Below are 15,243 nucleotides of genomic sequence, written 5' to 3' on the forward strand. Positions count from 1 at the left end.
ATATGGCCCAAGCTCAAGGATTGGTCGCTTGGCTTCATTGGAATGCCACCAGCATCATGTTGAGTCATGTGTGCACAGATACATATACATCCTCTTAAAGTTCAAAATAGCTTTCAAAAGGAGTGCCAGTGCCACAAGCAAAGATACCATTTGTATTTCATCATTTTCTTCTAAATGAATTCAAACACACTGCATAAGATTTTGGTACTTAACACCGGGTTTAGTGGAAATGCAGTTCTGTCCCCTCATCACTCCCTCAGATGTGTTTCTATGCCAGTTCTTCTCTCTGTTTAGGGTCAATCTATTGTGTAGTTTAAGCATAAAGCTACCTAGATATCTCTCCATCTGGAGAGGTTTATCTCCATATCTTCAGTTGACAGCTTGTATGTGCAATGGAAGGAGTGCTACAGGTTAGAACTTGAAACCACCTCTTTGGCTAGCAGCACTGAGAGTTGCAGCTGATGGTATTAACAAGGATTGTTGTAGCTACTATTCTTCCCTCACTCCTGCTGACTACTGCAGTTCCCCCCAAACGCCATGAGATCTCATCAGGTCGTAGCTCACACAGCCAAGTGATCGTGCAAGATGGAACATTCTTTTGAGCAAACAAAGCCAGGCAAAACTGTCAAAATACAGGCCCAGCCACAAAGCTTGAAAGCAGGATCTTTAATGATTCAGAAACTGAAAATGAAGAGACCACCAAATATTTCCAATACACCTGCTTGTTTAAGGCATCACATAATTTTGCTGACTCAGGAATGCTGAATTTTGAGTGGCTGCACTATTCTAAGCTCTTAAAATTGTAAGAAGCAATGAGGATCTTATTTCACAGCTTCTGTTGAAATTTCTGCTTGAAAGCCTGTGGGGAAAAATGGAAGTTAGTGCACATACTTATTTTGCTTACAACTTTGATGTTGTCTTTAGGGCTGACCTCAGCAAAATGGCATGTCAAGGAGTCGCACAGCCCATCCTGCTTTCACTGCCATTCTTTGGCTTTTCATCTGCTGTTCCACCCTCTCTTCTTTCTGCTGAACATGCATTTCTTAAATTTAAATGACATTTGCCAGTAAAAGAGGCTGCCATTATTCATAAGAGTCTGTTAAATATTATTGCTACCATTTGCCAGAAAATGTTATAGTAGCTTGTAGTCAAGTGTGTCCTTTCCTTTCTCCCAGTTAATACTTTATGAGACTGTTTTGTATTCCACTAGGTTACAGAGGAAGGATACCTGCCAGCACAAAAAGGGGTAATGCTCATATATTTGGCTGGGTCTTTGCTATTTTGAGTGCCAAGACTCTTTTTTACGCTTTTTTTTTAAATAGGATTCCTAACTTAGCAGAGTTGGAGCTGCAGCCCTTGCGATGTGACGTGAGGACATTTGTCTCTTCCTGGATCCTGGCATCTGGCAAACCAGCATCTTTTCCCATTCCTGTGGCACATTACTGCAGGCAGATAAAGGGGGTCTAAGGCTCTTCCTCACAGTGTCAGGATAAATTTTATCCCATTGTTCAAGAAGCTGTTTGTGTATTTCTAAGCACTGGTAATGACAAGAAAGGGAAGGTTTAGAGAAGATGCATCCTCTGATCCTGTTTTTCAAAGCAGTGTCAGGATTTCTGAGCTCTTCTGAATTTACCCTTTTTTTATATGACACATTTCATTATCTCAGTAAGAGGAAGTGAAAGGACGAGTGAAAGAAAGCAGGAGAGGCAGGCAGTGTGGTTTACTTGACATTTGAGAAATGATCCAAGAGTTTCTCTACAAATTATAAACCCTTAATATAATTACCCAGAAACATGCTAGAAACAGGGAGTGTTTATTAATGATGCTTGCTTGATTTTCTTGCTTTTTCAATCTATATGTTGTATTCGAGTTTACCTTCAAGTGATATAACACCTCATAGGGAACTTGTGGATTTATATAATTGGCTTTAAATCTGAATTAAAAAGGGGGAGATGTCAACACAATTTTATAGAGAATGGGGCGTAGAAAACCTCCTATGCATTAGGAGACTAAACTCAGCTGGTGATACCATTTAGGAATTGCCTTCTGTACAATAGTAATGACAATTTTTTCCAAAATCCTTAGTTCTTTGTTTGTAGGTGTGTTAAGAAAGACCTTATTTACAGATGCATAAAGCTTTAATTTTTAAAGATTTTTGTCCTTTGAAAGAGACAACCTGCAGCACATCAAAGTAAATTTCAAAGCCACAATGCAATGTTTGCGTGCTCTTAAAGGTTCAAGAGCAGTACAGTGAACAGAAGAACGTGAGATTGTTTATACACCTCTTGTTAACTACCAGCATGTACTTCTTTGAGCATTTATTTTTTTATTGCTTATTTTCTTTTTTTGAATATCTTTCACACACTATCTCTATGTTGCTACTGTGCTGACAGAAGAGTGGATTTAATGAGTTGAACTCCTTAAGCTGTGGGCTCTGCAATAATTGAAATGATATCTTATTGTATAAGAAAATACATTAAAATGTTAAGGTTCTTACAATAAATCAGCTTAAAGCAAGAAAACTGAGTCAAGGAAAGACTATCATTTATCTCAGTTCTTGCTTTAGTTGATTTGTAAAGCTTCTAGGCTATGCAAAAGGCTTTGTATTGTCTTTTTAATGCATAGCAATGTAAAATCCAGTTAAATACAGGAGAGAGAAAGAAAACTGGGCAAACAAACCATTATTATTGTGATGAGTCTTAATAAACTATGGTACAACAATATCACCACAACTTTTGTGGATTGGTTAGAGGAAAAAAAAGGAACACAAACAATTTACATACTCTGATTTTGATGATCACATTTCTTCTGATCTACTCCTCAAACTATGGCTTTTGCATCTGCTTTTCATTCTGCAGTTACAAGAGGGGTAAAAACAGGCATAGGGTATGACTTATTTTATTCTACCATCTAGCATCAGCACAATCATGTGCTCTCATTCCTCCAGAGGAAACATATTTCAGATTTGAAACAGGTTTCCATTTTGGTGGAAGGGTGTATGGGACTCTTCAGACATAAGGTTTTTGCTGGTTTCGTAACTGATTCTAATCAAAATAAAAGCTTGCTCATATCATCATTAATATAATTTTTACTGATGACCAGAAGTAATTCTGCAGCATTCAGTGGTATTTTCCTTGGATGGTTATGACTAACATCCCATTATCTTTAGCAATTACATGTGAATTCATGGTGAGAAAACTTTTCACAAACTAAGAAAAATATCCAGACACCTTATTAGCATTTAGCATTTGTGCTTGGTTGCATTTGCCCTTATGAAATATTAAATTTCATCTGTGGTGAGAAAATATAACAATATTGGTTTTGTGTAACTGGGAAAGCAGTGCAAATCCATGTTGTAACTGAATCTGTCAATCTTTATTGGCTTTTAAATACTATCTGGTCTTATACACACTATGTAGAAACAGTCCTCAGTAGAAGGAGGGCTGGCTTAGTATTCCCACGACCAATGGGAGCTCTCTGAGTGCAGAATAAGCAGAGCTAATCTTTAGGCTTCACACTAACTTATCTCCAGGCAATATATTGAGTCCCTTGAGGACTCAATTAGCACCATGCCAGGCAGTATCAGTTATATTAACCTCTGTATTATATCCGAAGGAGCTGTTTCATGAGAGGATCTGAGTTTGTCTTCGTGGGGAGGTGCTGATAAAACCTGTAGAAGGGGTAGGTGACTTTCCAGGTATGTGGTGACAACTGCTCCTCTTTCTGTTTGGACCCACAGTGTTGCTGGCATTTCAGTATTTGAAAACTACCTGGAGGGAAGGATCCACTTAGCAGCAAGGATTCAAGGCTTGATGCCAATACCAGTGGATCTCAAGTATGTTCTCTTTAAAGGGTAGCAGTAGGAGTGGTAAGGCTGAGAGTGGCATTTATCCTAGGAAAGCTCTTGGTATCCCCTAAACTCCATGGTAAGGCAGAAAGATACTAAAACAATGGACTTCAGTTTGTCATGGCTCTTAACTGCAGCTTTTTTGGATACCACTGATCCTGGGGTGACAGACCCATCGGCTCAGTGAACAGCTTAAAGTGTGTGCCAAGCTCTGTGGTTGGGAAGGACCAAGCAGAGATCCAGTTTAAGCTTGTGATTATGTGACTTAGTGACACAGAACTGTGGTTTATTCAACAGTTTTAGGTAAAATTCTTCTGCAATTAGCTTATTTCCTGCCTCTGGATATTTATTAGATATTTTCCCTTCCCAGTATAGTGGGAACAGCTCCAGCATATTTAAGAGACAATTGAGAGCACACTGGGATACTTAAAGATTGCCAGAACTTGAATCTGAGTAACGTGTTAGGCTGCTGTGTAAGGACTCTGCTGTGCTATGGGTCTGTTCTGGAGAAACTGGCTCAGTATGAGGTATTTTTTATTATGTGATGATTTTAAAACTCTGAACATGAGAGGCCAAATTATGCAGTGCACTCACTGATTTCTGATTTAACTCAGCATTTTGATGCCAGTGCTCCTGTAAGAGTTCCCACGGCTGAAGGCTGGCTAGTGAACTTACAGTTATCTTGGGTATTTATAGGGTGACTATTCTTGTAGGGTCTTTCCGGCTGTCCTTATTGAGCAAGGGAGGATGGGGAAAGACTCTAAAACACAGTTCCAGGCACCAGGAATTTTTGAGTTCAGTTGCAGTTTATGGATTCTGGAATAGTCACTGAATTACTTGTCCTCAGTTCTCCCCACCGTATCTGCAGTATGGAGTAATACATTCTGTGCAGAGGGACACAGGTCTGGTATCTCACAGATATCAAGTGGTAGGAATAAATTTATTATTTCTTAATATTTTCAGTTATTTTGCAGCTTGTGGAATGAACCAGGTACAGTATTCATGCTTTTACACAGAGAAAAGATAACAAAGAAAACACAATGTTACCATTGCCTACTAATTTAAGTCAAGAGTATGCTGTTTTAACTTTTATTTTTCTGTTTGCTTCCCCTTGGAGCAATAAAGCCTGCAGGCAGGACATTCTGGGACTTCACTGCCCTTCTCTGAAGGTTAATGGTCACCTTATCTTTAGCCTTGTGTTTGCAGGCTCTGGAGCCAGACAGCCTTTTCCCCAGAGCTGTGCTTCCGTGATTTCCCGTATTATTGCCTCAGCCGACAGCCACTGAGATGGTATCAGAGATGACCTTCACTTTTGAATTTTTATTTCAGTTGCAGTTGAAATTCAGGATGTTGATGGCTTTAGGAGTATTATTCCAGATGTGGGAGTCTCTGATTCTCCTCTTGCTTATACCTGCACAAACGAATCAGAAGTAGTTCTGTTGAAGAGGTGGGTCTACATTAGCACAAAACTAATATACATGGGAAGTCATTAAACTTGATTGCTGTTCACAGCACAGGCATTAGTGGCAATGTCGGTCTGATCTGTCTCCAAGGGAGTTTGGCGAGAGCGTTGGAAGGACATTAACTGGATCTATCCCTAGAGGGGAGTTTGGAAGAATGGGGTGTAGAAAACTCAATTCATTATTCACATCATCTCAGGATATTTGTTTAGACTCAGTAACTGTTACCTCTGATGTTCGACATCTAGACTAGGCACTGGTCCATGTGCCTGTAGCCACATACTGTGTTCTCACATTTCTTTCCAGATGGTCTTGTATATTGGTGCCTGCCTGGACACCGAGAAGGAAAAGTTGTGTTGTTGGAACTTAATATTTTTTAACATGGTGTTTTCTTAAGTCAGAATCTGCAGAAATAGAGCTCCTTTGTTCAACTTCTGCACTACCCCCCCTTAGACAAAAGAACCACAGTTTCCTAGTATATAAAATATTGACCGTGCTAGTATTTTCACAGGAAATACCAGCTCTTCCACTGTGTCAAAAATAATCTGCTTTTCATTCAGATTCTTTAAAATCTTAGACTTTAGATTTATGATCTTGGATGAAAAAAGCAGAGACGTGAGAGGCAGCACATCCTGGCTATACTGTTTGTGTATACAGGGATGCTGTCACTTCTCTATTAGTAAATTATATATTTATATGCAAATAAATCCTTGTACATTTGTAAAATGTCAAACAAACAATTCTATCTCTGGATATGTATTACTTGTTTGTCAATTGGTATTTTCTCTCACTGAAGTCTGAGGTTACATCTGTGATCCTGTTGCAAATCTAGAGGAAATTACCTTTTGAATGACACATGGTCTGACCTTCATCTCCAGATAATCCAGGAAGAGTTCACATTTGGCTGTGGGGACACAAAGGATAGATTTAGAACACCAGTATTTTTGGCTGTATTTTAGAATTCAGTAATGCACTGGATATCTCATACTGAAGTTTATCTTCACTCCTTCCTCAGAGGTGAAGACAGTGTGTTTGTGGTAAACTGCAAGAAGCAATTCAGACTCAGAGTTACCAAACACTGGAATCAAAGACATTATATGTATTGCAGCTTTCTTTGAAATATTCTTGTTATTGAAGGAGGTTGCAGGAAGTCCTCTAACAGGGAATAACAACAACAAAAATCCCCCAAATCCCACACATTGTACACAAAGTGTGAAAATAGACATAATTAGAGCAACATACAGTAATTAGACTCCAGATAAAGTATCACAGCAAATTCTTCTGGCTTATATGCATGAATAAAAAGCCATTAATAGTACATAGTTGGAGGTGTCTGACTATACTCTCTACTTTCACTTTCAGAGATAGGCTTTGACCCTCATTTTCCTTCTAATATTAATCACAGATGGATGTATAAACTCTGCAAGGCAGAAATCCTCTTATCTCCACTTCTTTGTTGTCTGCAGTGTACTGTGTTTGATCCTAACCCTGTTTGTTTAAAGCTCTGATACTGCAGCTTTTAACAGCAGTGCATGTTTAGTTGTTTCTTTAGAATTGAAGGGCTTTCACAGAAAATTTCTAAGCCAGGCTACTTTGCCAGCCTGGGAATCTCACTTGTAAGAAAACTGAATCCGTTTCTCTTTCAGGAAAGTATTTTCTGAGAGAATCACATTTATGCTAGCACACAGTTGCAAAGTGTTGTTAGGGGTACAGATGCAACATGCATGTTAGAAATGCATGGAATCTTCATGGCATAAAACCCAAGTGCCCATAGATCAGTATATGACAGCTCACCCTGTCACAATGGTGACAGGGGAGCTGCAAACCTCCTTCAGTGAATTCTCACCTGATAGACACTGTTTTCAAAACAGCAAAACTTACCAGAGGAATGCAGTCAAAATGTTACAGTGACTAGGAAAGAAGAAAGTAGACTAGATTTTGGTAGAGCTTGAAGGCTAAAAATGGGAGACTAAAGTCTGCCTTGTTGAATTCAGTTCAGAGACACAGAAATAAACAGGAAATCTAAAATGCTGTGGTCTATTAGTTAGCTGTGGGATTTTTACTCCTACCTCTAAATTTGTTTAGTGAAAAATTCACATGAAACTTTTGTCCCTTTCTGGAAAAAATTTCAGAAAACATAAACCAAATGTCCATGTTTAAACACAGTTTGTGAATCATGGGATTTCCTAACTGTGTGACATCTGGTCCATCCCTGCTGCTGTGCACTGTGTCTGTGTCCTGATGGACAGAGCAAGCCAGCTTTGGATGGGCAATTTGTGAAGTTGGAAGTGTTTGCAATTTGGGAGCTGGGGAGGCAGGGATGTGGTCAGACCTTAGAGACCCAGTTGCAATAGGCTACAAGAAGAGCAGTAACTCTGTCAGACATGGAACATGTTTAGAATTGCTGGTTGTGTGTATAGTTCCTGACACCTCTGCTGTCAGGCTGCTGGTGTGTACCCTATGTATTTGTAGTATGTATATATTTGAGTTTCCTCCATTGGATTAGTAGCTGCTGTTGGTTACTTATGTTGAAGAGGCCTTTTTTTGCTGTGGCACAGGTCACAGTGCCTGAGAAATGAACAGCTTGCTGATCTTAGGAGCTGTATTTTGGTGCAAGCATTTTTTAGTGATTGGGTTCCTGGGCCTTGCTCAGACTTGCCTCCCTCCTTTGGAGAAGTTGAGAAACTCGTTGGGAAGTTTACCAGGCACTTGGATCTCTGCTGCTGCCCATTCATTGCTGCTGGTACCACTGCAGGAAGGCAGCTCCCCACCAGGACTGCTTGTTCTCCCAGAAGGGGAAGCAAGGTGGATTTGGATGTGCAGTGATGACAGGGGGTGGTGCAATGTTGGGCTGTTGAGGGAAAGCAGTAACAGTGAGTTTGACAGTGAGTTAAAATGGGGAAGGCCATAATTTTCAAGTGAAAGTAGGCCTGGACTGGGCTATTTTAATCAAGCCAAGCCACAAACTTTAGAGGAAATCCAGATCTGATTCAACTTCCAGGTGTTTAAACTTGCAGTCTTCCCTATCTTTAAAGAACCATCTTTACTTTGCCAAAGTCTGTATTTGTGGTTATTTGGTGTTCACTAACTTTCCAAGTTAAAAACAGCTTTAATTAATTAACTGGCAGTAGAGCAACCTGTTCACTTCAGCACTTAAATGAAGAGCTAATGTAAGTGTAGCAATGTTTGGCTCTCAAACCCAGGGTGCAACATATAACTTCTTATTTGCACTGATTTACCTGTGGATGAGGAGCTTATCAACATCTAAGATTTCAGACCTGTACCCAAAAAGCTCATTGTGCTCCATTTGGAGCTGTGCTAGTGATAAAGAAGCAGAGCAGTGAATAATAAATCTAACATGAAGTGGCTTGGAGAGTGATATGAAGATAGAGAGTCAAAAAGGATTAAATCCTGAGGTAGGGTAATTATTTTTAATGACTGTTTACTAGTCTTTGCTTCTTGGAAAGTAAGGGGGTTTTGAGATGGTGCAATGTGTCTTGCTAAACTGCCAGTCACTGGGAACGGGACTATGTTTGACCTAGATGGAACCCAACAGGTGAAGATTTGCACGTTCAGGTAAGTCACTTCAAGACAAAAATGCATGAAACAAAACAAGAATAATGAAGGCAAACCATCTGAGGAGGTTTGGAGACAGGGAATCCGCTTCACATTAGCAAAAACTCCAATCTTTTGAAGCTTGTGGTCTGTATTCTACACCAGGTGAAGTGATGAAATTCTTCCAAAGCCATCAAGATTACACCCTTCCACTGGCTTTAGGGACTGTGCCTTCCTGCTGGAAGGCCATTTGATCTTTCCAGCTTTTAAATACAAATGTGAATTTTTCATGAGGTCTCCTTCATTTCTTACTGTACTACAAATGTTTCTGTTGGCAGCATTTTCTGAACTAAATGCCAGGCAAATTTCAGATGCAATCCTACATCCAAGGTTTTGAACATTAAGCCAGTCAGAAGGTTTCTCCAGTAATCTCCAGGAATTCCTTCCTGCTGGTTGTTACCCAATAACTGAAACCTTGATTTTGCATTTTTTTTTTCCTGTGGGCTTTCTCTGATGGGTGGAGATTAATGCTCTCTAGTGAACCTTTTTCTGCTGGGATTAGCAGTTCAGTATGAAGTCATCGTGACAAATGCAGTAATTCAGGACAATGGTGAAACTTCCTTGGGTAAAACGCCAACTAGTGTTACTGTATTTTTGCTTCTTTGTCTTTTCCCAAGAGAAAGAAAGTGTATCTGCTCGAGGTCAGGTTTGATTTGCAGTTCTTGTGTGGATGGCATTGAAGCTGGCTGCTTGGAGAGGCTTTTGCTTGCCTGCTAAGTGGGAAACTAGACTAGAATATGATTTGTTTCCTCTTTGTGATGGCTCTTGCACTTGCTGTCATCTATTATTTGTGTCATGGCTTTCCTTTGTGAAGAGGCCTTAATAGAAAATAGAGAAATGGAGTTGTCTGTTCATAGATTTCAAAGTTCTGCACTGGTGGAAAACTGCTGTAGCTGAGTTACTTATGTGACTCCTCACCCGAGTCCATTTCTCAAATGTCATGTTTCTGTTATTGGAAAGGTATTAAAACAAAATACTTTGTTTCCTAGTATTCCAGAATTACTGCTCCACATTAGATCTGGTCTTTTTTCTCAATGCCTTTAAGAGGAACTCATATAGAAATAATAATACTGCCTCTTACTGGCTTGCCAGAGCCAAGTAAGTACTATGTACTAGCTGAGAAACACAAATAAATGTGGGTTTCTTCTGATCTTCTAGGAATCACTGTAACTCTTTCCTTTGCTATTATGAGAGTTATGAACTTCCTACTTTCAAATATACGTGCATTTTTTAAATCAGGAGCTGATATTCTTAGCAAGACATGCGACTCCAGGAACAGGCTGACGTGTTACTGGCTGCTGCCGCTCCCTTGTTGTGTGCAAGCGGCACAAACAATGTCTTGCCTCATATCTCTGCTTTTACCTCAACAGCCACGATGCAAATTCATTTCCACATGAATTTAATGCAATATAATGTCAGAAATGTGTACAGCTATGTTGTCCCCAGGACTTGGGTCACCCCTGTGAACGAAGCTGCTTGAGGTTTGTGTTCCCCAGCATTTTCCTCCTTCCACAACCAGTGAGGGTGTCCTTAGTTGTGATAGTGAGTAACAACTGTTAGTGTATTGTCAGAGGTCATCACCAGGCAGTAATTTTGTCATATGGGTCTGCTGACTAATTTAAACTCTAGAGCTTTTAACCTGACCTTGCAATATTGCAGGGATGTAGTTGGGGTTTCCTTCCCTCTGTTAATGTGTTGTTAGAATAGATTATGATTTACAGTGAATTGGGATAATGCCTGTTTAGGAAGGTGCTGTGCACCCCTTATGTACTGGAGAATAATTACAGTTTTTACTGGTTATTTCTAAGATGTTGCAAGTATTTTCTGTAGCTTTTCTCTGTCAAAAAAATAACAATAACAATTAATCTCCTCAGGGCTTCTTCACATCCTAATTACAACCAAGCCTCTCATTAGTCCCACAGCGAGACAGAATCAAATGCCATATGGTATTTTACACTTAGGATGCTGCGCGTACCAAGAGCTGGAAGGAGACAGGAAAAGGGGGAGTTAACAATTCATAACCATTTATGGAGCAGGCACAGCCCTCCTTGGACCCAGTTCAGCAGAGTCTGAGGGCCTCAGATCAGGAACTTTATCTGGCCAGTAATTGCATCGGCATGCTGGCTGCCTTGTGCGCGCGTGTGGGCAAGTGGTGAGCACGACACAAGGCTGCAGAACCTTTTGCTGGCATCCACACACAGGGATGAATTAAATGCACACACGCCTCCCGGGAAACACCATGGCTGGATTCTACGGGTGCCTGAAAAGTAAAAAGTAAGTGCCATGCTGAGCCCTCCCCTCCACCTTTCCAAAGTGAGCTGAGTCTACTGAGTAGTTTGAAAACCTGTCTTTGTTGTATTGCAGCTGCAGCACTGGGCAAAGTGCTTATGCCTTGGGACTGAAGCACCATTCTGAGTGCAGAAGTGCAAAAAAATCAGTCTTGGGTAAAATATTAGTGTGGTGAAAATTGGTCATGTTTTTTTCCTTCAGAGGTGTAAGCATGAAATATTGAAAAAGGAATTAAGAACCTTTTCCTATTTAATTATAGCAAGAGGAAAAATGTCCTCTTCCTTAGTGATTAGCTATATTGTTTATATATTAACACATAAAAATGAGAAATACAGAAATGTACATTGGCTTTTATAAAAGCGTTCAGCTAGAAGTCTGGCAGTAAATGCTCTTTAAGAACTTGATGTGCTCAGTTTTTCTATAAGCAATCTGAGGTTTGTTTCTGTAATTGCTCCCTGTTGAGAGATTCAATTGTATTTAAAAGAAATATTTTTTTATTGCTTCACTGACATGTTCTGTTGGAGTAGACTATAAAGGGAGAAGAGAATGAGACAATGCATGTTAGTGTTTGTGCTTTAAACCACCACGAAGATGCATTCTGTTTTTGCTTTGACATTCTCCCTGCTAAGGAATGGAACAAAATTTCCTGCTGCCAAACCCGAGCAGTGGTTTGATCATGTTTTGCGCCAGCAAACTGCAGAGGGCTCTATTCTTGCACCCAGTGTGGGATTACAGACAGGGAACATGCACAGTGGAAGGCAAGTGAAGCTGTGTCTTGAGGCTTAGGATGTGAATGCTGATAGTTGAATGTGTAAGTCCTAGTTAGCAGAGGGGAAAACATAGTTCAAAAGTGGTGAAGGATTCTTTTTCCTTTTCCCTCTCCTAAAGGTTGTATCCCTCACACTAACAGTTTTTCTCATGTTACTCTGGTGGAAATGTGCATTTTCAAAGGCACACAACTCTATTAGATTTCAGTTAGCATTTCCACCCACATTGACTCTTTTCTTCCTCTGAAATTTGTAACAGGGAATTAATATTTGGAATGTAAGTTTGCTTTAAATAAAGGAAGAGTAAGCCATCATAACTAGCAAAAGGTCTAAGAGTGAGTCATGATGAAGATAAGTGGATTGGCACTTAAATTGACCAAAAAAAAAATCTGTTTACATTGTTTGATTTATGCTAAGAGGCTTTTTTTCCCCCTAAATTCTCCAGCATCTAATGCATTTAAAAAAAATCAAAAGTCTGAGAGGCTATAAAGGCTGGGCAGACAAAGCTTTTTACATGTGGTATACCATCTCTTCTTTCCTGGCAGATCTCCACCTGATTTATGAGAAACAGGGCTTTTTTTCTTCAACAGATTCTTCTTTCTTGATACTCTTCAGTTAGGTCTCTACACTTGATAATATACAGATTATATTCCTCAAACTGTTATTTCAGCCCTGTGATGTGTTCCCAAGTGAATTACTGCAACTATTAATACTTTGCAGTCTTTGCAAATTTTATATGCTGCTTTGGCTGTGGTTATTAGCGGTTAAAATAAGTGCAAGACACCCGTTGCAGTAATAGTGATGTTTTTAACGCGAGATTAATTTTGGATGCAATTTGTTTGGAGTTTGATGTGAAGTGTTTGTCTTTCTGGACAAATGCGTCATTGGAATGGCTTCCCCAAGTTCTCACATGGTCATTTGACCTGTAGGAGTTAGTTTGCTTTCTGAATGAAAGCTCTTTTGGAATGAAGTGGCTTTTATGTGTTAAGCAGTTGGCTTGGGCACCAACAGGAGTTTGGCCAAAGTGGCACAGAGCTCAGTGCAGGCCATGGAACCTGCCATGGACACTGGGAGAGGGTTCCCTCCAGGGCCTTGAGTTGCTGGGTCCAGCTAAAGCACCTGGGCTGTTTTAAAAGCAGCTTTGGGTAGTGCTCTCCTGTGCTGCTGTCACATTTACCTTCCCCACGTTTTGCAAGAGAAAGCAAAGGCTCTGCCCTGGTGCAATAATGTGTGGCTGAATCTGATCTTTGTGCACAGTCTTGTACCTCTGTTTTTTTAATGTTCTTTTATGACATAAAGGAAAAGGCCAAAGCCTAATCCAGATAATTCTGCATCACAGCTCCAATCTTGGCTGCTATGTCACTGAAGTAAAACTTGTAGATTGCTTTCATATTTCCCTTTAGCCAGCTGAATAACCTCAAATTGTTCTTCTGGTAAGTTTATAGCTCATCACCCTTGTTGCAAAGTTTTGTTTTTTCTCGGTCCAAGTGTGGTGTCAGAAAAAAAAATTAGATCTGGACAGATAGGATGAAGTTTTCTAAAACCTGTGGAGGAATCTTTTCATATGTTCCTCAGTTTTTGGTACTAGCCAAGTATGTTGTTATAAGCTGAAAATGTGGTTGCTTGAATAGTAAGGTTTACTGATGGTCAACACAAACTGCCAATTTCCAAAGACAAAAATAGTGTGTTAGAAGCTATATAAAATAGCTGGCTGAAGGTTTTATGTGCCAGCTCAGAACGGGTTTGTATAGCAGACTATAAGAAAATGTATGTAACTGCTCTGCATTTAGTGTGGTCACTCAGGATTTCATGGTGCCTTCCACAAACAATCCTAGAATTATGGACATTTCAATTTGAATGTCTTCTGCTATGCCGAGCTCTGCACTCCCAGTAGGGAATTGTGTTCTTTTTCTACAGTCCAAAATTGTCAAAAAATGCTGATGTGCACTTTTGTCCTGCAAAGAAGTTTAGCATTTGGGTAAAGCAACTCTATCAAGGAATACATCAGTAGAATTGTCAATAGATTTTTAAATTGCTTGAGATGAAAGTAATTGCAAATGTAGAACGATGTTATGACAATGAAATTGAGTAAAATATGTTTTCTAGGTTAGGTGCTGCTGCTGTAGTTTATGTTGCCTGTTCAGATAAGTGTCAGGAAGAGATTTTGATATTTGCTGGGTTTATTTCATAGTTGGTACAGTGCTGTCCACCTGACAGATAACCAAGCTGTCTGTTCACTACCTCCTGCACCTTCACCCCAAGCCTTCTTGTTGGAGAAGCTCAGAGGGGACAATGGAAGGAATGCCAGAAATCCCTTTGTCCTTGGGGCTAATGACACTTTTATTACAGCTTTTATATGTGTGGAGTCCTTTGAGCCTTTTGCTCCCCATCCACAGCAAGCAGCTGCTGTTTTAGCTTGGACAGTAGCAAGTGAATTGGAAGTGGTTTAAAGCTCCACCAACTGCTACTGAAGTAGCAACTTGACAGTTTAAAACTGTTGGCTCTTCTCTGTCAGCAGCTCATTCGCCTCCTGTGGCCTCTCTCCCTTTTTGGAGCCATGTAATCACCACGGGGTCTCAGTAGCTGCATGTACTGACTGCCTGCAGTACATGATGCTGTGCTCTTTGGCGTGGTTTTAGATATGCAGCATCCCTCCAAGGCTCAAAGGCTGTTTAAAGCAAGACATTGAGTTCCCTGGCCATCCCTGCCTGTGTATCCCCCTGCATATCTGGGCTTGTCTCGACTCAGCAGTGGTCCATGGGCTCAGTGCCACTGGCAGCTGTCAGAAGGCTGTGCAGCTTTGGAATTGGTGCTTCCTGGGAGTTGTGGCAGAGCTAGTGGTCCTGTGGTGAGCTGGGGATCAGTCTGTGTAGCTGATGAATTGTGGTGAAATGCTTTCCATGAATACTTTGGTATTCTTGAATATGTCTGTTTACATGTCTCTATTGTACATCACTTTGACACAATGTTTCCCAACAAGGGCAAGAATGACTCATTAACAGCTTTTCAGTGTTGGTTTTTTTGAGGTGAAAATATCTGAGCATGATAGGTGGTTTCTGCCCAGCAAAGCAAGTTCACCTGTGCAGAGACAATCCTTGGATCCACACAGGAGTGACAATATTAGGTTTCAAGAAACAGCTTTTGCAGAAAGTGGAGAGCTCTCCCAGCTGGGGCCAAGGCAGAGAGGATGAGTTGAGGTGAAAGGAGTCCTCGGATTGTGAGTCTCTCAAGGGAATCTTTCAATACACAACCTATGAGCATGTTC

The 15,243-nt window shown here is 40.3% G+C and overlaps 1 protein-coding gene across 4 annotated transcripts in view; it reads left to right on the forward strand.

The window, feature by feature from the left end:
- Positions 1 to 15,243, forward strand: part of KIAA1210 (KIAA1210 ortholog) — a 53,942-nt gene that overhangs the window by 2,601 nt on the left and 36,098 nt on the right. For 3 of the 4 annotated variants that reach the window (XM_027687292.1, XM_027687300.1, XM_027687296.1), the window contains exon 1: positions 11,006 to 11,196. The exons of the other annotated variant lie outside the window; for it this stretch is intronic. In XM_027687292.1, coding sequence (XP_027543093.1) covers positions 11,135 to 11,196 — 62 coding nt within the window. In that variant the 5' untranslated portion in view covers positions 11,006 to 11,134. Of the gene's footprint in view, positions 1 to 11,005; positions 11,197 to 15,243 lie in introns of those variants that run through there. 4 annotated transcript variants of the gene reach the window in all.

The sequence above is a fragment of the Neopelma chrysocephalum genome, unplaced genomic scaffold (assembly GCF_003984885.1).
Source record: "Neopelma chrysocephalum unplaced genomic scaffold, ASM398488v2 Primary Assembly neopelma1_73b, whole genome shotgun sequence".
Lineage (NCBI taxonomy): Eukaryota > Metazoa > Chordata > Aves > Passeriformes > Pipridae > Neopelma > Neopelma chrysocephalum.